This window comes from Neophocaena asiaeorientalis, unplaced genomic scaffold (assembly GCF_003031525.2).
Source record: "Neophocaena asiaeorientalis asiaeorientalis breed wild unplaced genomic scaffold, Neophocaena_asiaeorientalis_V1.1 scaffold521, whole genome shotgun sequence".
Classification (NCBI taxonomy): domain Eukaryota; kingdom Metazoa; phylum Chordata; class Mammalia; order Artiodactyla; family Phocoenidae; genus Neophocaena; species Neophocaena asiaeorientalis.
In genome coordinates this window covers 6,176,340-6,203,040 of record NW_020174712.1, presented here as the reverse complement: position 1 = coordinate 6,203,040, position 26,701 = coordinate 6,176,340, and the positions used below count along the sequence as shown (strand labels likewise).

At 38.9% G+C, this 26,701-nt stretch overlaps 1 protein-coding gene across 4 annotated transcripts in view; it reads right to left on the bottom strand.

The window, feature by feature from the left end:
* Positions 1-26,701, bottom strand: part of ASAH1 (N-acylsphingosine amidohydrolase 1) — a 56,002-nt gene that overhangs the window by 8,619 nt on the left and 20,682 nt on the right. For 2 of the 4 annotated variants that reach the window (XM_024759903.1, XM_024759902.1), the window contains 12 exons: positions 20,997-21,087; positions 20,503-20,589; positions 16,787-16,865; positions 13,508-13,582; positions 12,628-12,673; positions 11,918-12,062; positions 11,322-11,376; positions 11,109-11,190; positions 6,045-6,176; positions 5,815-5,938; positions 5,332-5,388; positions 3,728-4,155 (listed from right to left, as the gene is read on the bottom strand). In XM_024759903.1, coding sequence (XP_024615671.1) covers positions 4,066-4,155; positions 5,332-5,388; positions 5,815-5,938; positions 6,045-6,176; positions 11,109-11,190; positions 11,322-11,376; positions 11,918-12,062; positions 12,628-12,673; positions 13,508-13,582; positions 16,787-16,865; positions 20,503-20,589; positions 20,997-21,017 — 993 coding nt within the window. In that variant the 5' untranslated portion in view covers positions 21,018-21,087 and the 3' untranslated portion in view covers positions 3,728-4,065. Of the gene's footprint in view, positions 1-3,597; positions 4,156-5,331; positions 5,389-5,814; positions 5,939-6,044; positions 6,177-11,108; positions 11,191-11,321; positions 11,377-11,917; positions 12,063-12,627; positions 12,674-13,507; positions 13,583-16,786; positions 16,866-20,502; positions 20,590-20,996; positions 21,088-26,701 lie in introns of those variants that run through there. The other 2 variants (XR_003005193.1, XM_024759900.1) reach the window with 2 other exon arrangements.

The following is a 26,701-nucleotide window of genomic DNA, read 5'->3' as shown; positions in this document are numbered from 1 at the left end:
TCGAAATATGTTCACTGTAGCATTACTTACAGTTGCAAAACCATGAAAAACTAAATGTCCACAAAATGTATTTTAGAATCCTACAAAGCATTTTAAAAGTATGATGAAAATTGATAGTGACATGGAAGGAGATTAATACTGCTAAACGAAAAACAAAAATAAGCATAGGACACAGCACAGAGTATGTGTGAGGGGTTACCTCCCAGGAGAGGAGTGGAATTAGAGAGAGTGAAATAAAGAGACTTTTGTTTCTTTTCATTAAAAAAATTTTTTTAACCAAAAGGAATAAATTACTATACTGTTTGTATATTCAAAAAAATATTAAAATAACCTAGCCCACTGGCTTCTGTACAGAAGCCATCAAGTAGCTTAGAGGTGTAACTGATAAAAAGTAGGTCTGACACAAATTTAATGTGGTATTCTCTGCACACAGACAAAATCCTTTATTTTACTATACCTAGTATAGTAGGTATAAACCCACACACCTATACCTAGGTTACATAACTTTATTAATAAAATTTTAAAATTACTGTTAAGTAAACCTTGTGGCAGTATCTAAAGCAGAACATGAAAAAACATTCCTTCTAAATCAACGTCATCAATGTCACTTGATAAAAAAAATTGCACCTTCCTGTTTTTCTACGCTAAACTCTAAAATATTAACTCTAAAATACTGCTGCTCAGTGCTAAAAGTTTTAAATTTGTTTTAATTTGAAGGGCAAAAAAGTTGCTCTGTAGGAAAACTAATGGAATTGTCAAAAATAAAATTATAAAAAATTCTTCAGTACAAGGTACACTTCTGTTTTCTAACTAACTTGGCAAAGCTGCAACTGGTTATTTAAAAATTTATTTCAAAGTATTTTACACAAAATGATACACCAAAGGATAATCGCTTTGATTAAAATTCTAATAAACGACTTGAAAATTTTATTAGCTCTTCTCTGTGTTTTTAGTGCTGAATGTGTCACTGTTTTAAGTAGCTTAGTTGAACAAAGAAAAAAGTTAAAAGCACTTGTACTCAACGCTTGAAATCTGGGATCTAGCTGGATAGCCTATCATCAATTCTATGGTTTTAAAAAAAGAAAAAAAAAATAGGAGCTATATAATCTCTTCTCCTAAATAAGAACTTAATGATTTTTAAAAAATCCATCATATTAGCTCTTGGCATATTGAGAGCTTAAGGAGATGACAGAAAAATATTTTCAATATCAGATTATTTTGGCCATGGCAGATTTTCAACGTGAAAATGATTTGAAAAATATAAATTTTTACCTGGCTTCTAAGACAACGGTATTGTTCGGTACATACTGATTTGTTATAGATTCCCTTATTCCATCTAGCAACTGTAAATTAACAGGATAAAATACATAATACTGAAAATCTATTTTCTACAGTCAAGACGATAAACTTAATTCTCTACTGATAATGACAGGGCAAGCCAGTCATTAGGTGTTAGGTACACAAGGAAATATTTATTTTCAGTAACTAAGATGGAAAGTCTTACTTATTCCATTTGGCGATAATGGTTCATTGTACCTGAGTATGTGAAGAACAGAAACTGTTATTAACATCAAGTTTTTTCTCCTTGGTCATTGCTCCTGGGGGTAATGAGATTTCACTCACCCACACATACATGGGCATGCATGGTCTTGCAAGTTGACGTGTTAGAATACCCATCTCTTATCATATTTTGAAATAATGCTCTCACCCCAGTCTCATATCTGTATGTGGGAGTTGAAATTGTTTGTTTAGCCCAGTGGGCTACTATAGAGCATGACTTGAATTGATTATGTTTTCCTGAGACTGAAATAGGGTTGGCATTGAACTCAGGTGCTACATGTTTTCAAAATTAAACAAATTTACTGTCAGTGTGTAAGATATACATATGTATTATACAGATATTATCTGTGTATAAAAATAACGTCCACTTCCAACTGACAGGCTATCTGGAGGCATCCGCGCTGGCTGCCCATGACTGCTTTAACAATGCACATGCTTTCTGCAAATTAGTGTGTCGTCATTATTTTGAAATACTTATTAAAACTTTTGATTAGATTCACCCATGCATGTTTGTGAATAAAGAAAACTATGACGGTTCTGACGTCTCCAACAGCACCTGGCGGTCGGCTGCTACCTAACTGCCTCCTAACCTGAGATGCAGTTTAAATCTGGATTCATAAAGCTAGAAGAAAACCCTGGAGAAAACTGGGGTTAAACCCTCACTTGACAAAGGCAGACCTGAGGGTGTAGGAAGGCTTGGTGGCTTGTCCCAGGGCACGCAGCTGCGATGAAAGGCCTCCGGGTTCACTTTCCACCCAGAGCTCTGTGATGATGCTTTCCAACCTTTTCGCATGCCATGGCGCACACAGAAAATGACAATGTTTTAAGACACACTGAGGTAAACTGGAGGGGACAAGGGACTTCATGAAAAATTCATGACATTTTCTATTAAAAAGTTATGAAACGTGTACATTACAAAAGATTTTTAAAAAAATTAATCGAATCTTGTATTCAACACAAATCCTCTTGTAATTCTCCTTGCTTCACTAAGATAATACTAGCATCACTGCAGTCACACCACCTGTCGGGGAGAAGCTGCCTCTGGACACACACACACTCGGTTGGTAGCACTGAGTTACGGTTAGTCATGTAAGACTGTGACCATTTAGTCTTAAGTTGAATAACCCATTTCCGTAACCCTTGTAATGTTAATTCAAATATTATATTCAGCTCGGATTTCTCCATAACCCCACCCTCAAACCAACACGTGAGGTACACACTCAGCCCACATGACTGCTGACTGACATTTCTTCCAATGACTGTTTACTGAATGTCACGAATACAGCTGACATTATACAGAAATGGAGTAGCTACAGTCTTGCCCAACTGTCATACATTTCAAAACTGAAGGTCTGAAAGGTTAACAAGTCCTATCAGCACTTCTCATAGATTTCTGAAAAACATTTTTAGTAACTATACTTAGTTAAAAAAAATACATACTGATCAGAAGGAAAAACTAAAAATCCATTTATTTATGTTTTCGTTTGCGGTACGCGGGCCTCTCACTGTTGTGGCCTCTCCCGCTGCGGAGCACAGGCTCCGGACGCGCAGGCCCAGCGGCCATGGCTCACGGGCCCAGCCGCTCCGCGGCATGTGGGATCTTCCCGGACCAGGGCACGAACCCGGTGTCCCCTGCGTCGGCAGGCGGACTCTGTCAACCACTGCGCCACCAGGGAAGCCCTAAAAATCTATTTATTAAATGAATGATACTTACGAGAGTTTAACAGTTCACCTCCCATTTTCCACTAGTCTTTGACCTGCTTATTTACTATTGATTCATAGAACCCGGGATTGTTTTTGAAATTTATTTAATAACTTCCTGGGTTTAGTGGGTGGTAGGTTAATTATGAAAAAGCAAACACTTCAATGCTGAGTATAAAAGACTGCCTTACATACCGGTTACTTCAAGAACCCCAGAAAATACTTCTATTCAGAGTCAAAAGCCCACGTGCTGCCCATGAAGAGAAACATACAGCTGAATGCCTGTCTCATCCCCTCCAATCAAAATTAGTGAAATACACTGCTGTCACAGCAAAAACAATGGTATATTAAGTTTAATAGTAAGAGCCAGGAAGAAAAGACAAAAACATACAAATATGTAGATAAAAGTGAAAAACTGAATAATGTGGACTATTTAACTATTACACAGATGTACAGGAGTCTGTGCTCACAGAGAATCTTCCTTTATTCCATGGGGGTGAGTGGGTCCCGCAACAGTTTTAATTGCCCATCCTCATCCCCAAATGAATCAGACTGAAATGAACCACAGTAAATTCTGGGTGATTGTTGTACTTCCCTAAAAGGAGTTATTGGCATGTAAGAAAAATCAACCATTACGGCAAAAATAGCCTGTGAATTGTAAACATACCAAGCAGGACAAGCTCACACCTCAAAGAGAGCCCGTCCTCAATCTCAGTCTTCTGAAGATCAGATGGCTGTCCTCAGCCCCGTGTGAGCTCCCATCTTGATGTCATACAGGGTGCATCCTATAGGCCAGGAGTGTGCTCACCAACCTATACAGGGGTCTGGGCAGTCCCGCAGGTATGTTTCAAATTGACCTTTGGTAACGTCTATCAAGGCTGTGTATACCGTCAGCTGAAAGAAAAGTTATTTTTACTTTGAGGATGTTTTCAATTCTAAGATGACCTGCCTCATATTAGCATTTCTTGTGGAATTGCTTATGAAGTTTCTTAACATTAAATAATTAATACATAATATATATGTGAAAAGATACAAAATAAGTATCATATAATATAAAGATCCAAAAAATTAATAAGTCAATAACAACTAAAATAGGTCATGATATAAACAGGCGTGGGAGAGAGTCTTCAGTTCTGTACAAGGTCTAAATTCTGAGCGGTGTACTGCTTCACCACCAAAGCTTTCAGACTCACTTAACCCTCCTCAATGAATAACTTACAAAGACGAATGGTGTACTATGGCGTATAAACAGTTTAGCTTTGGCTATCCTTATTCTGAAAGCATTGCTCACACAGTGAGGGAAACTGCAGACACGCAGAAGGCACACACCCAGCTCACACAGAATGTGTAAGTAACCCAACCGTGGGCTCACACGAAGATGGTGTGGGCAAAATGAGAAGTATGGCGGGGTCAGTGGGCATAAGGAAGGCTTCCCTCAGGGCCAGGTTCTCAGTCACATGCTAATGAACAGGACAGTCTGTTCTGGCAGAGGTGACGGAGGCACACTGATTTTAGGGAGGGTTTAGGAAAAGGACCAAGGAAAAGAAGAGAAGGAACAAATGGGGAAAATCAGAGGAATCAGAAATACACAAGAAGGGGCTACTGGCTACTGGCAAATTGGATGATTAGGACACTTTTGCATATTTTAGCTATAGAGTAGGGATAAGATAAAAGGATGTAATAACGTTTAAGAGAAACCCTAATCCACTAAGAAAGCAAGCTGTCTGAAAAGATACTTCAGACTTTGTCAAGTATCAGGTGCAGCATACAACATTCGGTTCCCCACAGACAGAGAAGTCAAGACTGACATGCTAGACTCAGTCCAAATGCCATGTAAGAAAAGCTGGAAATAACACTCTGACCAAACTGCATTATCAAGCTGCAGCGACCAACTTCTTTGTCACATTCCAAGAGTTACGGCTTTGGTCACAAAAACATTTTAAAAAGCAGCCTTAAGCTGAACATGACTTGGGATTCTAGCTCTGATTAATCCAAGACAACAGGGAAAGATAAAACATGGGATCAAATTCTTTTCCTAAAAGCAAATTAATTAATTATTTTAAAAAATACCTTGTTGAGGACAGGTTTTGTTGACAGGACATCGTATATGGTTGCAAATGAGATATTCTAAAACACAAAAATAGTTGTTTTCAGTACATTAAATACAGATGTTGGCAGCCTTATCCACACAAGTGGGTCATCAGACCAAGACATTCTTCAATCAACCTCCCCCCTCCTCCATAAAAGAATTTCCCTTGGGGTCACTGTTACAGGTGATGATTCTAATATATCACATTTTCTTTCTTTTCCTCCCCTCTTGAATTCTTGCCATTCAACTCCACAGAGTGGTGTCCAGCATTAACTAAGAAATGAAAAAGTACGGCAAAATTTTGCTCTTTACATTAAAAACAAAACAGAAACTCAGTTGGGACTGTCCAGAGACAATGACTAATGGGAGGTTTATAAATTCTTCACAGGCCAATGAAAAATGCCAGAATGGACATAACCTTTAATAGTCACCATTTCTTTCTGTATATGACACTGTGAACGTACCTCTTGGGTTGTCTGGTTTAGACACATCTTTGCAGGTGTTCTGCGATTATCAAGGAAGAAGGGATTTTTCCAACGGTCATAATTTGTTTGCACCACATACCATATACCCTGCTTGGGGTCGAGTCTAGATACAAAAACAGAGATTCCTCCTAGGTTTCATGCCTTAAACCTGTACACACGTCAGTCTATGCTTTACTGTCTGCTTATTTTGCTTTAACAAATGTACTTACTCATATATATCCAAAGACTGTTCTCTGTCTCGTGTAATCACACAACCCTCCCCAGACTTGTTGCCTCCCAGGATAAAGTATGCTGGGGCCAATACTTTGGTGTTGGTCAATATAGTCTTGGCTTCTTCATAACTATACAGAAACATTTGAAACAAAGGAAACATTTTTAGTCGACTTGGAATGGGAATTTTTTAGCTGTGGAAACTAAAGGGAAACAAATATCTGAGGAACACCTTTTTTAAAAAAGGATAGTGAACAATGGCTCAGAAAGAGACAATCGCTGACTCCTATGTGGTGAAACACTGAGATCTGAAATGTTCCCTCTAACCTGAAGGACAAAAAAAACGGTCTCAAGAGATCACCTTTCACCCTTATAGTCTATACCTTTCACTCAACAATAGAACTAGGAAAAATAATATAAAAAAAAAAAAATATATATATATATATATATATATATAAAATAGGTGGTAACAAAGCACCAAGCTGATCTCCCTGTGCTATGCAGCTGCTTCCCACTAGCTATCTGTTTTACATTTGGTAGTGTATATATGTCCATGCCACTCTCTCACTTTGTCCCAGCTTCCCCTTCCCCCTCCCTGTATCCTCAGGTACATTCTCTATGTCTGCGTCTTTATTGCTGCCCTGCCCCTAGGTTTGTCAGCACCATTTTTTAAAAAATTTAGATTCCATATATATACGTCAGCATATGGTATTTATTATTCTCTTTCTGACTTACTTCACTCTGTATGACAGACCCTAGATCCATCCACCTCACTACAAATAACTTCGTTTCTTTTTATGGCTGAGTAATATTCCATTGTATATATGTGCCACATCTTATTTATCCATTCATCTCTTGATGGACACTTAAGTTGCTTCCAAGTCCTGGCTATTGTAAATAGTGCTGCAATGAACACTGTGGTACATGACTCTTTGAATTACGGTTTTCTCAGGGTATATGTGCCCAGTGGTATTGCTGGGTCATATGGCAGTTCTATTTTTAGTTTTTTAAGGAAACTCCATACTGTTCCCCATATGGAACCAATTTACATTCCCACCAACAGTGGAGGGTTCCCACTTTTCTCCACACCCTCTCCAGTATTTTAATGTTTGTAGATTTTTTGATGATGGCCATTCTGACTGGTGTGAGGTGATACCTCATTGTAGTTTTGATTTGCATTTCTCTAATGATTAGTGACGTTGAGCATCCTTTCATGTGTTTGTTGGCAATCTGTGTATCTTCTTTGGAGAAATGTCTATTTAGGTCTTCTGCCCATTTTTGGATTAGTTTGTTTGTTTTTTTGTTATTGAGCTGTATGAGCTGCTTGTAAATTTTGGAAATTAACCCTTTGTCCGTTGATTCGTTTGCAAATATTTTCTCCTATTCTGAGGGTTGTCTTTTCATCTTGTTTATGGTTTCCTTTGCTGTGTAAAAGCTTTGAAGTTTCATTAGGTCCCATTTGTTTATTTTTGTTTTTATTTCCATTTCTCTAGGAGATGGGTCAAAAAGGATCTTGCTGTGATTTATGTCACAGAGTGTTCTGCCTATGTTTTCCTTGAAGAGTTTTATAGTGTCTGGCCTTACATTTAGGTCTTTAACCCATTTTGAGTTTATTTTTGTGTATGGTGTTAGGAAGTGTTCTAATTTCATTCTTTTACATGTAGCTGTCCAGTTTTCCCAGCACCACTTACTGAAGAGGCTATCTTTTCTCCACTGTATATTCTTGCCTCCTTTATCAAAGATAAGGTGACCATATGTGCATCGGGGTATTATGATCTAAATGAAGATTTTATTATACAAATTTTTCTTTTCTGTATGGGTGGGGATTTTTTTTTACACCAAGAAAAATTCATAGATGCCCTTCATAGGGGCACTATCCCCAGAACTTTTTAAATAAATCATTTCATTTTCTTGCTATAAACATACACACACAAAACATGAAGAATTCCATGAGTGTCAAAGGTTCACCTAAGAAATTCTGAAATAGTTCCTCAGTGGAAGATAAAGCTGGGAAATATTTTAATATGAGTAATTTAAAATAAACTATATTAAAAGGATCATACAGCATGATGCAAAGATGGTTCAACATCCACAAATCAATTTGATACACCCATTAACAAAATGAAGGATAAAAATATGATCATCTTAATAAATGCAGAAAAAGCATTTGACAAAATTCAACATCCATTTATTCAACATCTCAAAAAAGTGGGTATAAAGGAAACATACGTCAACATAATAAAGGCCATATAGGACAAGCCCACAGTTAACATCATACTCAGCAGTGAAAAGCTAAAAGCTTTTCCTCTAAGATTAGGAACAAGACCAAGTTGCCCACTCTTGCCCTTTTTATTCAATACAGTATTGGCAGTATTAGCCAGAGTAATCAGGCAAGAAAAAGAAATAAAAGGTATCCAAATCAGAAAGGAAGAACTGAAATTGTCACTATCTGCAGATGATATAATACTCTATATAGAAATCCCTAAAGACTCCGCCAAAAAAACTGTTAGGAATAATAAATTCAGTAAAGTTGCAGGACACAAAATCAGTATACAAAAATCAGTTGTGGTTCCATACACTAATAACGAACTATCGGAAAGAGAAATTAAGAAAACAATCCCATTTACAGTTACATTAAAAAGAATAAAATAGGGCTTCCCTGGTGGCACAGTGGTTAAGAATCCACCTGCTAATGCAGGGAACACGGGTTCGATCCCTGATCTGGGAAGATCCCACATGCCGCGGAGCAACTAAGCCCATATGTCACAACCACAACTACTGAGCCTGCGCTCTAGAGCCCACGAGCCACAACTACTGAGTCCACGAGCCACAACTACTGAGCCCGTGCCTAGAGCCTGTGCTCCGCAACAAGAGAAGCCACTGCAATGAGAAGCCCGCTCACTGCAACTAGAGAAAGCCCACACACGGCAACGAAGACCCAATGCAGCCAAAAATAAATAAAGTAAATATATATATATGTATATAAATCTCTATAAAAAAGAATAAAATACATGGGAATAAATTTAACCAAGGAGGTGAAAGGCCTGTATACTGAGAACTATAAGATACTGTTAAAAGAAGCAGAAGAAGACACAAACAGAAAAATATTCCACTGTCATGGACTGGAAGAATTAATGTTAAAATGTCCAAACTACCCCAAAACAATCTACAGATTCACTGCAATCCCTATCAAAATTCCAAAGGCATTTTTCACAGAAATAGAACAATCCTAGAATTTGTGTGGAATCACAAAAGGCCCTGAATAGCCAAAGCAATCTTGAAAAAGAAGAATAATTATATTCCACACTGTATTACAAAGCTATAGTAATCAAAACAATGGTACTGGCATAAAAACAGACACATAGATCAATGGAACAGAATAGAGGGCCCATAATTAAGTTATGAAAAAAGAACCAAGAATATACATTGGAGAAGGACAGTCTCTTCAATAAATGGTGTTTGGCAAACTGGACAGTACATACAAAAGAATGAAACCAAACCACTATCTTACACCATACACAAAAATCAAAATGGATTAAAGACTTAAATGTAAGACCTGAAATCATAAAACTCCTAAAGGACAACACAGGCAATAAGCTCCCTGACACTGGTCTTGGCAATGAGGTTTTGGATTTGACACCAAAACAGAGGCAACAAAGACAAAAATAAACAAGTGGGAATACCTCAAACTAAAAAGCTTCTAAACAAATAAAACCATCAACAAAATGAAAAGGCAACCTAGTGAATGGGAGAAAATATTTGCAAATCATTTATCTGAGGAGGGGTTAATATCCATAATATATCTGGAACTCATACCACTCAATAGCAAAAAAAAAAACCTGATTAAAAAATGGACAGAGAATTCGAATAGACATTTTTCCAAAGATGGCCAACAGGTGCATGAGAAGGTGGGAAATGCAAATCAAAGCCACGATAAGGTATCATCTCACATGTCAGACTGGCTATTATCAAAGAGACAAGCGGTAACAAGTGTTGGCCAGGGTGTGGAGAAAAGGGAACCCTTGTGCACTGTTTGTGGGAATGTAAATTGGTGCAGCCACTATGAAACCACCAGTATGGAGGTTCCTCAAAAAGCTAAAACCACCATTACCACCACCACCAATCCCACTTCCAAGTGTTTATCTGAAGGACATGAAAACATGAACTCAGAAAGATGTCTGCAGCCCCACATTTACCGCAGCACTATTTACATTAAGCCAAGTTATGGAAACAACCTAAGTGTCCATCTAAGGACGAATGGATAAAGAAGATGTGGTACATATACAAGAGTATTACTTAGCCAAAAAAAAAAGAATGAAATCTTGCCATTTGTGACAACATGGATGGACCTTGAGAGCATTTTGCTAAATGAAATAAATCAGAGAAAGACAAATACCATGTGATCATACTTATAAGTGGAATCAAAAAACAAAGGAATTCATAGATACAGAGAAAAAACTGGTGGTTGACTGGGGGCGGGTGGTGACAGGTGGGCAAAACGGGTGAAGCGTCAAAAAGGTACAAACTTCCAGTTATAAAATAAGTCCTGGGGATGTAATGTATATCATAGTGTCTACAGTTAATAATACTGTACTGCATATTTGAAAGTTGCAAAGAAAGGAAATCTTAAAAGTTCTCATCAAAAGGAAAAAGAGGGCTTCCCTGGTGACGCAGTGGTTGAGAGTCTGCCTGCCGATGCAGGGGACATGGGTTCGTGCCCTGGTCTGGGAAGATCCCGCATGCCGCGGAGCGGCTAGGCCCGTGAGCCATGGCCGCTGAGCCTGCGCGTCCGGAGCCTGTGCTCCGCGACGGGAGAGGCCACAGCAGTGAGAGGCCCGCATACCGCAAAAAAATAAAAAAAGTAAAGAAAAAAAAAAAAAGGAAAAATAAATGTGTAACTATGTGAGGTGATGGATGTTAACTAGACTTATTGTGGTAATCATTATGCCATATATACAAGTATCTAAACATCTTGTAGTATATCTTAAACTAGTATGTCAACTGTATCTCAAGAAAAAAATAATAAATATTAAATCTGATAATAAAGCAACCAAACAGATTACCTTGTGCTATTTTCCAGAACTGATCTAATGATAAACCCTATCCACTTGGCATCTTTCTTTCCCAAAATCCATTCTATGACACCTGGAAGAGATCAAACACACACAGTGTCACAGGTCCTAGAAGACATTAAACTATTAACCAGAAGGCACAGTCTAGCCCTCCTCTTAAAACAGCTATGAAATTCCCATTTTATTTAAGAACTCTCTTCTCACCCATAAAACCGCCGTTTGTACTGAAACGTTCATTGAGCGTAAGACTAAGTAGTCCCTGAAAAGAAAACAAAGCAATGTCAGAAACCTCAACCATCCTGTTTAAGGCCCTCTCACTGTGCTATTTTACACTGTTATATCAGGTCCTGCATTGGGAAATTGAGCCGAGGTGGGGGGAGAAAAATCAAAACCATGATACTATCACCTTCTTTTAACAGAGCTTTTTTAGAAGTTCAAAGCATTTTTCACATATACTGCGTGAGATAAGTAGGTGGGATGCTGTTGGCCACAATTTTCTGACCAGGAAACTTAAGTGCAGAGAGTTAATGACTAACTTGCTTGAGGGGCAGACCCATGGCCAGATTCCAGATTTACACTCCCAGCCCTTGAGACCCACCACATGCTTTATCTCCACAAAAGGCTCTGAAACCCCCACTTCCTACTCTTCTCTACCATGTGAGCTCAAACCTAAGAAGGAAGGTAACAACAAGTACAATGCGATGAACTGGGGCTTCATATTCTTTTTAGGTCCTCATTTCCTTAGACTCCACCTTTCACAGAGAGCTACCTGTAAACTTATGTAACAACAGATTCCTTACTGGTTTGAATCCTGTTAACATGCCCACATAGCCAGCAAAGCCTGCCGCCTTGAAGACAGTTTTATTGTTTCTTTGGAAGTCCAAATTCACTGTTAAAGGTTTTAGTTCCTCAGTTACGACCCAGGTATTATTATTTACATTCCACCTACAAAAGACAAATTTCAGTTGACATTTGATAACAATGATAATAACGATGAATATGATAATGATGGTCAGGCATTATACCATGTGCTTTATCTACCTAATCCCTAATGATCAATCCTCACAAGGATTTTTCAGTATGGGTAGTTTTAGCCTCCATTTTCCACATGATAAAACTGAGGCTCAGAGAAGTTAAGTAACTCCCCCAACATGACACAGCCTGTATTAGCAAACCCCAGGTTAGTATTTAGGTCTCTAATTACAAAGCTCTGTTATATTTTTTTCAGAAAGGTCAAGAAGACACATGAAATAGAATGCTACTCTTCCTTCTAAGCAATAAACGTGCATCTAGGGCCTTCAAGCATGCTCCAGATTCCTGTCCACTGGGTGCACCTCAGCTACAAACTCTCAAATAAACGAATAAGAGTGTGCCCACCTGGTCTCAAAACTACGGAATCTAGGATCTCTACTTCTGGTCATATTCTGGGAATGACTTGGGACTTACTTTTCATCAGTGTAATACAACCTACTCTTCTTAGGGACTGAGACACACCACATGTTTTACTTACCCAAGAAATACTCCAAAATCCATGTTTCGTGCATGTAGTAGATGACCTAGTTCAAAGTAAGCAGAAGAGACATGTAACAGCAATTATGACAGTATGATTGATTCTAAACCAAAGCTGGACACTTAATTTTTAAGTGATATTCCCAACTGTTCAATCCAACAATAAGAATTAAGCAGCATCTGATATCATAGGCTGTAACAAGATCAAACTGCTGTCCCTGTCACACTGGCCAGATTCCCCCCCCCCATACCTGAGAGCACAGGGTTCCAGAGAACTGAGACGAATATGGGACAAGGGTAGGTGGTCATTTTGTGGTTCACTATGACACAGTCCTACTCAGACACAGCTATCTCAGCCTCATCTAATGCAACTTACCAACATGCTTCCCTTCAGGGATTGTCACCTACAGCTATACCCAGAGAACAGGTCAAAACTAAGAGTGAATCAGGGTAAATCATCCTGTGCCTTGTACACTGGGGACCTGTCAGGAGAAACATGGAAAAGTGAGCACAGGGTCCCTTGGCTGGAAAATGATGGGAGAAAGTCTGTCCTGCCCCTGTGAGTACTTATATCAAATCATAAATAGGGGTATAAGTAGACTATGAAGAATAGTAAGAATGTTTATAATCCTGAAACACTTCTTCCAAGAGTTTTGCATACCTGAATTAAACTTCAATAGGCATTACAGTGGTCTTAAAATAAGAACAGCTTTCAATTCACTTTCAAAAACTTACCAAGATCTATAAAACCATACGCAACATGCACATGGTATTTACATAGCAAGTCTGTATTTTACAAGTTCTAATTTCATTTAGTTAAAGATTTTTCTTCTACTTTGTACCTTGTACCACCCACCTTCCCTCAGCACACATTTATTTACCTTCTTTGTCTTCTGTTATTATTGAAGTACAAATGGTAAAAAATTCATAGAAAATATTGAATGAAATAATCTCTCCTATGAGAAAAGACAGGAAACTTTTGGTCAATATATAGAACTATGACATTGTTAGAAAATTTTTTTTAAGAAAAGGTTGAGATATGGGGAGGGGGAAGGGTAAGCTGTGACAAAGCGAGAGAGAGGCATGGACATATATCACTACCAACCGTAGGGTAGATAGCTAGTGGGAAGCAGCCGCAAAGCACAGGGAGACCAGCTCTGCTTTGTGACCGCCTGGAGGGGTGGGAAGGAGAGGGTGGGAGGGAGGGAGATGCAAGAGGGAGGAGATATGGGAACATGTGTATATGTATAACTGATTCTTATAAAGCAGAAACTAACACACCATTGTAAAGCAATTATACTCCAAAAAAGATGTGGAAAAAAAAAAAAAGAAAGAAAAGGTTGAAATATCATCGCCGTGTGAGTTTCTGCCTGGGCATACGTAAGTGTCAGCAGACAGTCTGAGTGAGTCTGAATGGCTGGTTGGGTGGAGGTGTCTCAGTAGCCTGTACTCTCTGCAGATTCAAGATAAAATGAGTCCCCAGAGAAGCAACTATTGGACAAGCTGAACATCTGGGCATGTTGGAATTATACGGCAACATAATGTCCATATTTTTCGACAATATGCTTCATTTTAGTTTTCTTTGGAGGGCTCAAATATGATAATTTAATACATCTGGGTCTTGGTTGGATGCTGAAAATGTATTTTGCTCAGGTTTTTAGAGTGTGACTAATATTTCTAAGGTGAGAAAAGAGACAATAAAATAAGTGCTGAGCTTATCAAGAAATTCCATTGTAAAACATTTTTAATTTTTGAACATTTTTCCTAACCTGTACAATAATAATACCACTCAGCATTTAATTTGAAGGTATACAACACACTTTTTCTCTGTTCCATTTCATGTTAACCTTAATATGTTTTTTTTCCACCCTAATGTTTATTTTATTTCCATTTGATTTCTATTTTGGTGAAATTCCACTCTTATTTTATTATGACTCATCTGTTAATCTTCTCAATCCATTTTTCTCTTGAGTTATACGTGGTATTCATTTGCTAGAGTCCTTTACATAATAAAGGAATTAAAGACATTTCTCATATAGACTGAAAAAGCATATTTCTAGTATGTTAATTATCTTTTTAAAGAAGCAAAAACAAAAAAAATCTAGCCACTTTTGTTGATAAATACTATTGATTTTTAGAAATTCTCAGTCATCTCTTGTAAAACCAAGGTATATAGAGTTTACTTAAAATAACAACTCTATTGATTTGATGGCTTAAAAATAAAACTTTTGGGGCGACAGAAAAAGTCTTTTTCATTAAATTAAGTGCTATAAATTGGAAATGGAAATTTTAAAAACAGCTTCCAAAAACATCAATACTTAATTTAAGGATATGATGAATATGAAGAATATGATAAATGATATAACAAAGGATCTGATGAATGAATGATATGCGAGACCTCTTCCCTGAAAATAAAAATATACTGCTCAGAGAAATCAATAACCTAAATAAATGCTGAAATCTCATATACCAAGTTTGTGGCTTGGAAAACTCAGTGTTATAATCCCACTGAAAATATCAGTAGGTTCTTTTGTCAAGTTGATTCTAAAATTTATGTGGAAATGCAAAGGGTCTAGAATACCTAAGAGAATTTTAAAGAAAAAAACAAAGTTAGAAAACTTACAGTACCTAATATTAAGACTTACTATAAAGTTTTAGTAATTGCAGTAGCATAGTATTGGTGTAAGAAAAGACAAACAGACAAATGAAACTAGGTGGAAAGTCCCCAAATAGAATCAGATACATGCAATCATGTGATTTATATCAAAGGCACCACTGCAATTTACTGAGGGAATGACAGTCTTTTTAATAAACGGTGTTGTCAATTGGAGAAAACTTGAACCTTGATCCATAATTCATATCATATGCAAAAGTTAATTCAAGATACACAATGGGCCTATATGAAAAAAGTAAACAAAAAACATACAGAAGAAAACATAGAAGAATATGTTTGGGGGTAGGCAAAAATCACTTAAATGGGCATAAAAAGCACTACCCATCAAAAAATTGAAAAATTGGACTGCATTAAGAATTTCTGTTCATCAAAAGACAACAATAAGAAAATAAGTGCAAGCTACAGTGTGGGAGAAGATGTTTGGCATACATATATCTGACAAAGGACCTGTATCAGTATACATATAAAGAATTCCTTCAAACCAATAAAAATGGGCATTAGATTTAACAAGCACAATGAAGGAAGGAGGGAGGGAGGGAGGAAGGGAAGAAGAAAGCAAGGAAGAAAGGAAAAGGTCAAAAAACTGTTCAATATCATTAGTCATCAGGGAAATGCAAATTAAACAATAATGGGCGAATATAACACACTCGACAAAGTGGACCAAATAAAAGACTGAGACTATCATGTGGAGAATTAGCAAGTGGAGAAAATGAAAACCCTTGTACTAGGTTGACTGTCAATGGGTACAATCACTTTGGAAAACTGGCTGGCAGAGTGTACAAGGCTAAACATATAGCTACCCTATGACCCAGGACACATCGCAGACAAATGAGTGCGTATGCCCATCAAAGGACATGTACAAGAGTGTTCATTTATTCTTAATATCGCAAATCTGGAAACAAAAAATATCCTATTCATACAATAGCCTACTACCTATAATGATAAGTGCAAGAAACCAGACAACAGTTCATACTGTTCGGCTCTATTTGTAAGACGTTCAAGAGGCAAAATTAATCTACAGTGAAGTCAGAACAGTGGTTAACAGGGTACTCAGAACTGTGCGAAAGTGCAGGATGGAGCATGCTGGATTGCTGGAATTTATTTCTGTATCTTGTTCTGAGCTGTGATTACACGCACGTATGCATTTAAAAACCTCTATTGCGCTGTATACTTAAGATCTGTGCACTTTATTGTATGTATACCATACCGCAATAAAAAAAAATTTAAGTACTTTATTCAGTGTTTTAAAAGCTGCCAAGTGGGGGCTTCCCTGGTGGCTCAGTGATTGAGAGTCCGCCTGCCAATGCAGGGGACACGGGTTCGTGCCCTGGTCCGGGAAGATCCCACAGGCCGCGGAGCGGCTGGGCCCGTGAGCCATGGCCGCTGAGCCTGTGCGTCCGGAGCCTGTGCTCCGCAAGGGGAGAGGCCACAACAGTGAGAGGCCCGCGTACCACAAAAAGAAAAAAAGCTGCCAAGTGAACTTTACCTAAAGGTATTTCAGTAACTGCTGCAATCCCCTTCATTTCCTCCTCGAAAGGCCCAGGAAAGTTGCCAAGTAGACCAGGCTGAAAAACAAATACACTAACAGTCATTCAGCCTAAAGTGTGGCTTTGAGATTTGGTTCTTTTACCTATAATTTGTACTAGCTATTGCTGCCATAATAGATGATCAAAGCTTACTTTGGAAAGCACTTTCACATCATGTATTTCTAAAAGATTCTATGTAATACTCAATATTGGGCCCCTATAACTCTTGCTTGTGTACCCCATAAACTCATCTCAAGTACTAGGCAGAGAACTATGATTCTCAGATTGTTTTTTCCTGCCTTACAGTTCACCCTATTCTCTAGAGAGATGAACTAGAATAATTCTACTTGGATGTCCTAACATGGCTCACAACACAGGAACATCACAACAAGCATTCCTCATCTCTGCTCAAACTTGCCCTCTAGCCATTAACATCACACCCTCATTACTGCTGTCCTTCCTTGACCGTGGTCTTGCTGTCTGAGGTTTCAGTTACCCGTGGTCAACCACAGCCCAAAAATATTAAATGGAAGATCCCAGAAGTAAACAATTCATGAGTACTAAACTGCATGCCATTCTGAGTAGCACGATGAAATCTCCTGCCATCCTACCCTGTCCCACCTGGGGTCCCCAACCACTGACACTGTCTGCTCCTGACATTCAACCATCAGCTTTGTCATGGCTTGATGATCCAGGATCACCAGAAGCAGATGCTCCTGCTTCTGAAGTAACGTCAGGTCACTAGTAGCCTAATGGTACGTCACCATGCCCACTTCATTCACCTCACTTCATCTCATCACGTAAGCATTTAATCATCTCACATCGTCACAAAGAAGAAGGGTGAGTACAGGACAGTATGATAGCTTGAGAGAGAGAGCACATTCACATGGCTTTTATTACACTGTACTGTTATAATTGTTCTATTTTATTATTAGTGGTTGTTAATCTCCTACTGTGCCTAATTTAAAAATTAAACTTATAGGTATGTACTTATAGGAAAAAAACAAAGTACACATAGGGTTCAGTACTATCTACAGTTTCAGGCATCCACTGGGGGTCTTGGAATGTATCTCCCAAGGATGAGGGGTACTAATGTACTATTCCCTTCCCACACTCATAGCAACAAATCTGTATTCTAGTGATTCACAAAACATTTGTAAGGTTAACAGCCAATCTTAGGCTGAGATGCATTACCACATCCTGTTAGCAAACAACGGACACATGAGCAAATTCAATGGTGGACATATGTACTTCTTTTGCATGGTCTGATTTATATATATCATTAAGTGATTACCAAAATACAATGAACATCCATCATCTCAAATAAACATAAAATTTTTTAAAAAAGAAACAAATTTTTTTCTTGTGATGAGAACTCTTGGGATTTTCTCCTTTAACAACTGTCATATGTAACACACAGCAGCGTTAATTACAATCATCATGCTGTACATTACATCTCTAGTACTTATTTATCTTGTAACTGAAGTTTGTGCCTTTTGACCACCTTCATCCAATCCACCTTCCCAAATCTGATCTCTTTTTCTATGAGTTACTTTGTTTTTGAAGTATAATTGACCTACAACACTAAGTTAGTTCCCAGTACACAACACGGTGATTCAATATTCTATACATTTAAAAATGATCAAGTCTAGTTATATCTGTCACCATAAAAAGACGTTAAATTATTATTAATTATATTCCTCACACTGTGCATTTTATACCCATGACTCTTTTATTTTGTAACTTTAAGTTTGTACCTCTTAATCTCCCTCACCTGTTCCTCTCCTCCCCTCAACCCCTCTCCCCTCTGGCTACTACCTGTTTATTCTCTGTATGTATGACTCTGTTTCTGTTTTCTTAACGTTTGTTCAGTTTTTTAAATTCCACATGTAAGTGACAACGTACAGTATCTGTCTTTCTCTGACTTTTTTCACTTAGCATAATACCATCTAGGTCTTTCCATGTTGTCGCAAATGGCAGGATTTCATTATTTTTTATGGCTGAGTATTATTCCATTGTATGTATATATATGCCACATCCTCTTTACCCATTCACATATACTTTTATTCTCAACTGCAACTATTCACTAACAATTAGATCAAGAATTAAGCTTACAGCCTCTTGCTAAGATAATGTGTTTAAGGTTCGCAAGTCTCATTTTTCACTACTTGGTAATTATATGTAATGTTATCTAACTAGGCAAATCATTTTTCTGCCTAGGAATTCAAAGCATTGCACAAGTGGAATACTCCTGCCAATTTAACAAACGAAAATGACTTACTGAACAGTTGTTTACCATTTTTTACATGCAAGCACTGGGCTTTACATACAGTAAGTCGTTTAATCCTCACAACCACCATATGAAATATGTATTATTAGTAAATTCTCCCTGGTGAGAAATCTGAAGTTGCATATGTTAAGAAACTTGTCGAAGGACACACAGCTAGTGTGTGTGACTGATCTAACCTTAAAATCCAATGTTTAAAGAACAAACAAAACCCCTAATGTCTGACTGCGAAGTCTGGGCACCTAAACCTTCTGCATGCTGCCCTCCCTGCTGACATGCAGGTTAGGGGGATTAGGGCACCTGGGGCATCTGGGGGCCTCTTCTGCTACTGCTTCTGCCAACATTTGTATTTTGGGGAAGTCTGGTGAGTATGAACATAACGGATAGCCTTAATCAAAGGGTCTGAGAGCATAAACATGAGGAATAACAGGTTTGGTGGTTGGCAGGTACAAGTGTCATAGGGATGGTATGCCCGGAACGTCCAGCCTCTAGGACAATGATTCTCAACCGGGGATGGCTTTCCCCCCAGGGGAGATCTGGTGAAGTCTAGAGACATTTTTGGTTGTCACAACTGAAGGGGTGCTACTGCCATCCAGTGAGTCGAGGCCAAGGACGCTGCTCAACATCCTACAATGCACAGACAGTGCCCACGACAAAATATTATCCAATCCCACATGTCATCACTATTGAGGTTAAAACATCTGCCCTAGGGCTTTGGTTTCCTCCCCAATCCTTTCCCCAAAGCAAAGACTGAAGGAGGGTGATGAGGATCTCTCTGGGGGCTCTAGGGGCCAGGCCCTAGATTTTCTACTGGTTTCATCTAAATAAAAAAAGGGTCTGAGAAATGGAATCTTCCTGCAGGACCAAGAAATGAAATGGTCTGGTGAACGCACAAAGACACGAAACGCACAACCCAAGTGCGTTTCAATGGTCACAGCTACTGAGGGGCAGGGCTGGGCTGAGCGTGTCATTTGTTCGTATCTAGAACATCGCTCAGTGTCTTGACATGCTCAGGCAAAGTACTTAAGAAAAACCCAAATTTTCAATAGTGAACTTGCAAACCTAAGTACACATAACAGAAGGAAATGCTGTACTCCCAGATGAAATATGGATATTTGCCCAATGCTCTGTAAAACAGTTCATACTTTTATAAAACATTAAAGAGCAGCTAACTGCCAAAATTTGCCATGCTATTTTATGTCCTATTACTGTAATATTACCAAGCCCCAGAATTTTAAGTCCATCTGAAGTTTTGACAGTAGTCTGGAATAAAAGCACACTTGTCCAAATTAGGCCTTTACATAAATAACAGAGCCTTTGCTGAACTCGTGTGTGTATATGTGTACCTGTGTGTGTTTAACATTTACTGTAGGAAATAATATTTCTTACCAACTTTTGATCCACTAACTGCACAATTTTTCCACTTGGCTCAAATGCATTTATCATATTTTTCAGGGAATTCACTATAACTTTTAGCTGAAAAATAAATTTAAAAGTTGATGAGACATAAAGAAGTGTTGACATTTAAGATTAATACTGGTATAATGAAAACAGATCTAGACCTTCTGACTTACCCATATGCAGCTAAATAGACGAGTACTATTTAAAAATGTATATGTAAACACATCTTTAACATGACATTTGATTAACCATTTAGATGATTCATATGATATAAGCTAAAGAAACAAAGGCAAAGGCTAGTAAAAAGAGCAAGACGCTACAGAGAAATGACATCTTTCCTCTACTATCATTTATTGTAAATGGCAGAGAACCATGGAAAGCAGATTCTTAAAATACTTGGTACATAATATCATGACGTGTTCTTTCAAATGCAATTATATCCAGTAAAGTCAGAAACAAAAGATTTAAGAATCATAGCATACCGCTGGTGCCTTGTCAACCATCAATTCATGCCATCTTTTGTACGGTGGTAAATCGAGATTTATAGTGTACCACGGAACCGGACCCCTATAGCTGTAATGAGAGGTGTATCATCTTGAAATGTTAAAAGCAGTTTTTTGATGATGGTCAGATAGTTACATCTATATGGATATGTTAGAGACATATTCTTAATAACAAAAGAGAAACTGGTACTCAAACCAAAACTCGTAGAAAAAGCTCATTTCCCACCCAGCGCTTCTGCCCTATGTTGTATATACAATCACAAGTCATTTTAGAAATCCTAGAATAGAATTATATGTTCTAGAAGGTTAATGTGTTGTGGTGATAGGCAAAATAATCAACTTTGGCTCAAGAGCTATACGTAAGCTGAATATCACTGCTAGAAAATATCTGCCCGTTTTTCCCTCCTAAATCTCTACGAAGATTTAGTCTATGCTCTGGGCACTTCCCCAGTTGGTTTCCCAGTCTCAGAATTCCCTCTTAGACGGTCTTAACACTACTGTCAAACCACTGACTCCAGCGCTGGCTTCAGTAAGGTCACTTTTTAAGCCCCCAGAGTGGCAACACAGTGCATGAGCTTCCCATGACTGGCTTCAAGAAACTTTACCATTCCCTCGGTCATGCTACTCTTCCTACTGTACTTCCTCTCTTTCCTCTCTTCTCAGTTGTAGTGGAATAACTGAGGACATGGAAAGGAGATGTGACCCATGAGCCCCACCCCCAGCAAACTGGGGGCTGGCGAATAAGCCAGAACTGCAAACAGTCCTGACTGCTTTGAGCCCCCCCGGCAAACCGGGGGCATGTGAATAAGCCAGAACTGTAAACAGTCCTGGATGTTTTGAGCTCCACCCCACCCCGCCCCGGCAAATCAGGGGCCTGCGAATAAGCATTGAGTGCTTTGGGCACTGATCCATGAGATGTCCTCAGTATAATCAGAATGGTGGGAACGCAAGGAAATGTCCTTGTGCTGCTTTTGTGCTCAAGGACGAAGCACGGCATGTTTTCAAGAAAGCCCATTGTTGCTTGTATAATCCATAAAAACATATGTTGCTGCTCTGACATTTCTGGAATGTTAAGAAAACAAGTCTTAAAATGTAAACATAGATAATACTTAAATAAAAGCTACCACAGCAGGACAGACGGCGCTGTTTTGCCTGAGCCAGCAGCAGCCCTCTACTGCTGTGTTTCGGCACAATTCATCTCGTGTGATGAGCTTGCTTTCGGAAACCCTGACATAAGAAAAACTACAAGACTCAGTCTTCTGTAGTAAGTCCAAGCCCAAGCTCTGTTTGATCATACCCATTCCTCAAAGTCCTACTCCTCAGTTTACACACAGCAATTTCTACTATGAGGATATAGCAACATCCACTCCCGTGCCAGTGGACTTGGGCCGTATTCCTGATGGATGAACTCTACAACTATTCTCTGCCACCACAGAAACATTATCTTCTGGCACTTGTTACTGAACTGAAATAGCCTTAAGGGTGTGCCAGTCAGTGACCGATCAGCTTAAAGTGGCCTAAAAATAGCCAGCATTTGCTCCCTTACTGCCCCGCCTCAGAGAAGCAGAAGGTGGGGTCTAGTGGGTGCTACAATGTTACCAAGCTCTTAAATATACAGACATAAATCCAGACTTATGTGTACAGTGGGGATGGGTTAAGGGAGTATGAGTTAGTTCCTAAAAGTCAAGAATTGCGGTCCTATTTATACTTCTAGAGTCATGAATAATTATTTGATTCACATTGCTGAGCTTGGGGCCTGGGCGTGTGTATACAGTTCTATGAAACTGTTAACCAGAAGCCACTCACGTTGTGATTTAGACAGAAAAGGAAAGCACAGGCAATTCTGGAAACATACATCTAAACCAAATCACAAGATTGAATTTTGTTTTTCTCAAAGCACTTTCAACCTCCCATTTCCTTAGTAGCTGATACCTATATTAAATACTGTAACACTTAAATCCCAGAAAAAAGCTTCAATTTTTGAATTCAGCTTCTAACCATAATTTCACACGTGAAATTCTGTCCCACAATTCAGTAAAATAATGACTGTTCCTCCTGTTATGGCAGGTGCTACAACTCCCTCGCCTCTCCGCCAGCACACATTTGGATTTCCTTGTCTAGTAGCAATGATAAATCAGCAGCCCGATGGACGCAGGCACGTTGGTGGCACCGCCATAAGATACGTGATCTACCTGTGAACTCCAATCAGCTGCTTCTCCCCGCGTAACTTCCAACAAAACCCAAAACATGCCCCTATATCTGCGGTAAACTCCTGATTCTTTTACAGTATAGGATTCCAAAGTAAAAATGGAGAGGACAAACTCATTACAGCAGAAGATTATGATTACGTGGGAGTGGGAAGACCCCAGAAGCCTCTCTACAGTAAAATCTCCACTCATCAGAATTCTCTGACAAAACTGTCATTAATCTGATTCAGAAAATTATTTTAATAGCTAAAGCTTACTATGATTTTGGCTAACTATAATCCCATGTTTCACTTCTCATTCAACACTTTTCTAAAGTATTTCAGTATTTAACATCTGCACCTCAATTTCCTAGAGAAAGAGTATTTACCTTATGAGAGCAGTGAAGATTACATGAAATATGCAAAAAATACTTAGCAGCATCGGTATTTATTTATCTATTTAGGCTGTGCTGTGCAGCACGTGGGATCATCTTAGTTCCCCAACCAGGAACTGAACCTGTGCCCCCTGCATCGGGAGCTCGCATTCTTAACCACTGGACTGCCAGGGAACTTCCATAGCATTGGTATTATTTTTTTTTTTTTGAATTTTACTTTTTTTTTTATAGAGCAGGTTCTGATTTATACACATCAGTGGATACATGTCAATCACTATCTCCCTATTCATCACACCACCATCCCCACCCCCCCGCGGCTTTCCCCCCTTGGTGTCCATATGTTTGTTCTCTACATCTGTGTCTCAACTTCTGCCCTGCAAACCGGTTCATCTGTACCATTTTTCTAGGTTCCACATACATGCATTAATATACAATATTTGTTATTCTCTTTCTGATTTATTTTCCTCTGTATGACAGTCTCTAGATCCATCCACGTCTCAACAAATGACCCAATTTCGTTCCTTTTTATGGCTGAGTAATACTCCATTGTATATATGTACCACAACTTCTTTATCCACTTGTCTGTCAATGGGCATTTAGGTTGCTTCCATGACCTGGATATTGTAAACAGTGCTGAAATGAACACTGGGGTGCATTTGTCTTTTTAAATTATGCTGTTCTCTAGGAATATGCCCAGTAGTGGGATTGCTGGATCATATGGTAATTCTATATTTAGGTTTTTTTTTTTTTTGCGGTACGCAGGCCTATCACTGTTGTGGCCTCCCCCATTGTGGAGCATAGGATCCGGATGCACAGGCTCAGGGCCCATAGCTCACGGGCCCAGCCGCTCCGCGGCATGTGGGATCTTCCCGGACTGGGGCACGAACCCGGGTCCCCAGCATCGGCAGGTGGACTCTCAACCACTGCGCCACCAGGGAAGCCCTATTTTTACTTTTTTAAGGAACCTCCATACTGTTCTCCATAGTGGCTGTATCAATTTACATTCCCACCAACAGTGCAAGAGGGGTCCCTTTTCTCCACACCCTCTCCAGCATTTGTTGTTTGCAGATTTTCTGATGATGCCCATTCTAACTGGTGTGAGGTGATAACTCATTGTAGTTTTGATTTGCATTTCTCTAATAATTAGTGATGTTGAGCAGCTTTTCATGTGCTTCTTGGCCTTCTGTATGTCTTCTTTGGAGAAATATCTATTTAGGTCTTCTGCCCATTTTTGGATTGGGTTACCTGTTTCTTTAATATTGAGCTGCATGAGCTGTTTATATATTTTGGAGATTAATCCTTTGTCTGATGATTCCTTTGCAAATATTTTCTCCCATTCTGAGGGTTTTCTTTTTGTTTTGTCTATGGTTTCCTTTGCTGTGCAAAACCTTTGAAGTTTCATCAGGTCCCATTTGTTTATTGTTTTATTTATTATTTATTTATTTTTTGCGGTACGCAGGCCTCTCACTATTGTGGACTCCCCCGTTGTGGAGCACAGGCTCTGGATGCGCAGGCTCAGCGGCCATGGCTCATGGGCCCAGCCGCTCCGCGGCATGTAGGATCTTCCCGGACCGGGACACGAACCTGCGTACCCTGCATCGGAAGGCAGACTTTCAACCACTGTGCTACCAGGGAAGCCCTATTTTTGTTTTTATTTCCATTACTCTAGGAGGTGGATCAAAACAGATATTGCTGTGATTTATGTCAAAGAGTGTCCTTCCTATGTTTTCCTCTAAGAGTTTTATAGTGCCTGGTCTTACATTGAGGTCTTTAATCCATTTTGAGTTTATTTTTGTGTATGGTGTTAGGGAGTGTTCTAATTTCATTCTTTTACATGTAGCTGTCCAGTTTTCCCAGCACCACTTATTGAAGAGACTGTCTTTTCTCCATTGTATATCCTTGCCTCCTTTGTCATAGATTAGTTGACCATAGGTGCATGGGTTTATGCCTGGGCTTTCTATCCTGTTCCATTGATCTATATTTCTGTTTTTGTGCCAGTAACATATTGTCTTGATTACTGTAGCTTTGTAGTATAGTCTGAACCCAGGGAGTCTGATTCCTCCAGCTCTGTTGTTTTCCCTCAAGACTGCTTTGGCTATTCGGGGTCTTTTGTGTCTCCATACAAATTTTAAGATTTTTTTCTTCTAGTTCTGTTAAAAAATGCCGTTGGTAATTTGATAGGGATTGCACTGAATCTGTAGATTGCTTTGGGTAGTATAGTCATTTTCATAATATTGATTCTTCCAATCCAAGAACATGGTATATCTCTCCATCTGTTGGTATCATCTTTAATTTCTTTCATCAGTGTCTTATAGTTTTCTGCATACAGGTCTTTTGTCTCCCTAGGTAGGTTTATTCCTAGGTATTTTATTCTTTTTGTTGCAATGGTAAATGGGAGTGTTTCCTTAATTTCTCTTTCAGATTTTTCATCATTAGTGTATAGGAATGCAAGAGATTTCTGTGCATTAATTTTGTATCCTGCTACTTTACCAAATTCATTGATTAGCTCTAGTAGTTTTCTGGTGGCATCTTTAGGATTCTCTATGTACAGTATAATGTCATCTGCAAACAGTGACAGTTTTACTTCTTCTTTTCCAATTTGTATTCCTTTTATTTCTTTTTCTCCTCTTATTGCCATAGCTAGGACCTCCAAAACTATGTTGAATAATAGTGGTGAGAGTGGACATCTTTGTCTCCTTCCTGATCTTAGAGGAAATGCTTTCATTTCAGTTATTCACCATTGAGAATGATGTTTGCTGTGGGTTCATCGTATCTGGCCTTTATTATGGTGAGGTAGGTTCCCTCTATGCCCACTTTCTGGATGTTGGGTGCATATGTATTTAAAATTGCTATATCTTCTTCTTGGATTCATCCCTTGATCATTATGTAGTGTCCTTCCTTGTCTCTTGTAACATTCTTTCTTTCTTATTTATTTATTTAGGGTATGTGGGCTTCTCACTGTTGTGGCCTCTCCCGTTGAGGAGCACAGGCTCCAGACGCGCAGGCTCAGCAGCCATGGCTCACGGGCGCACCCACTCTACAGCATGTGGGATCTTCCTGGACCAGGGCACGAACCTGTGTCCCCTGCATCGGCAGGGGGAGGC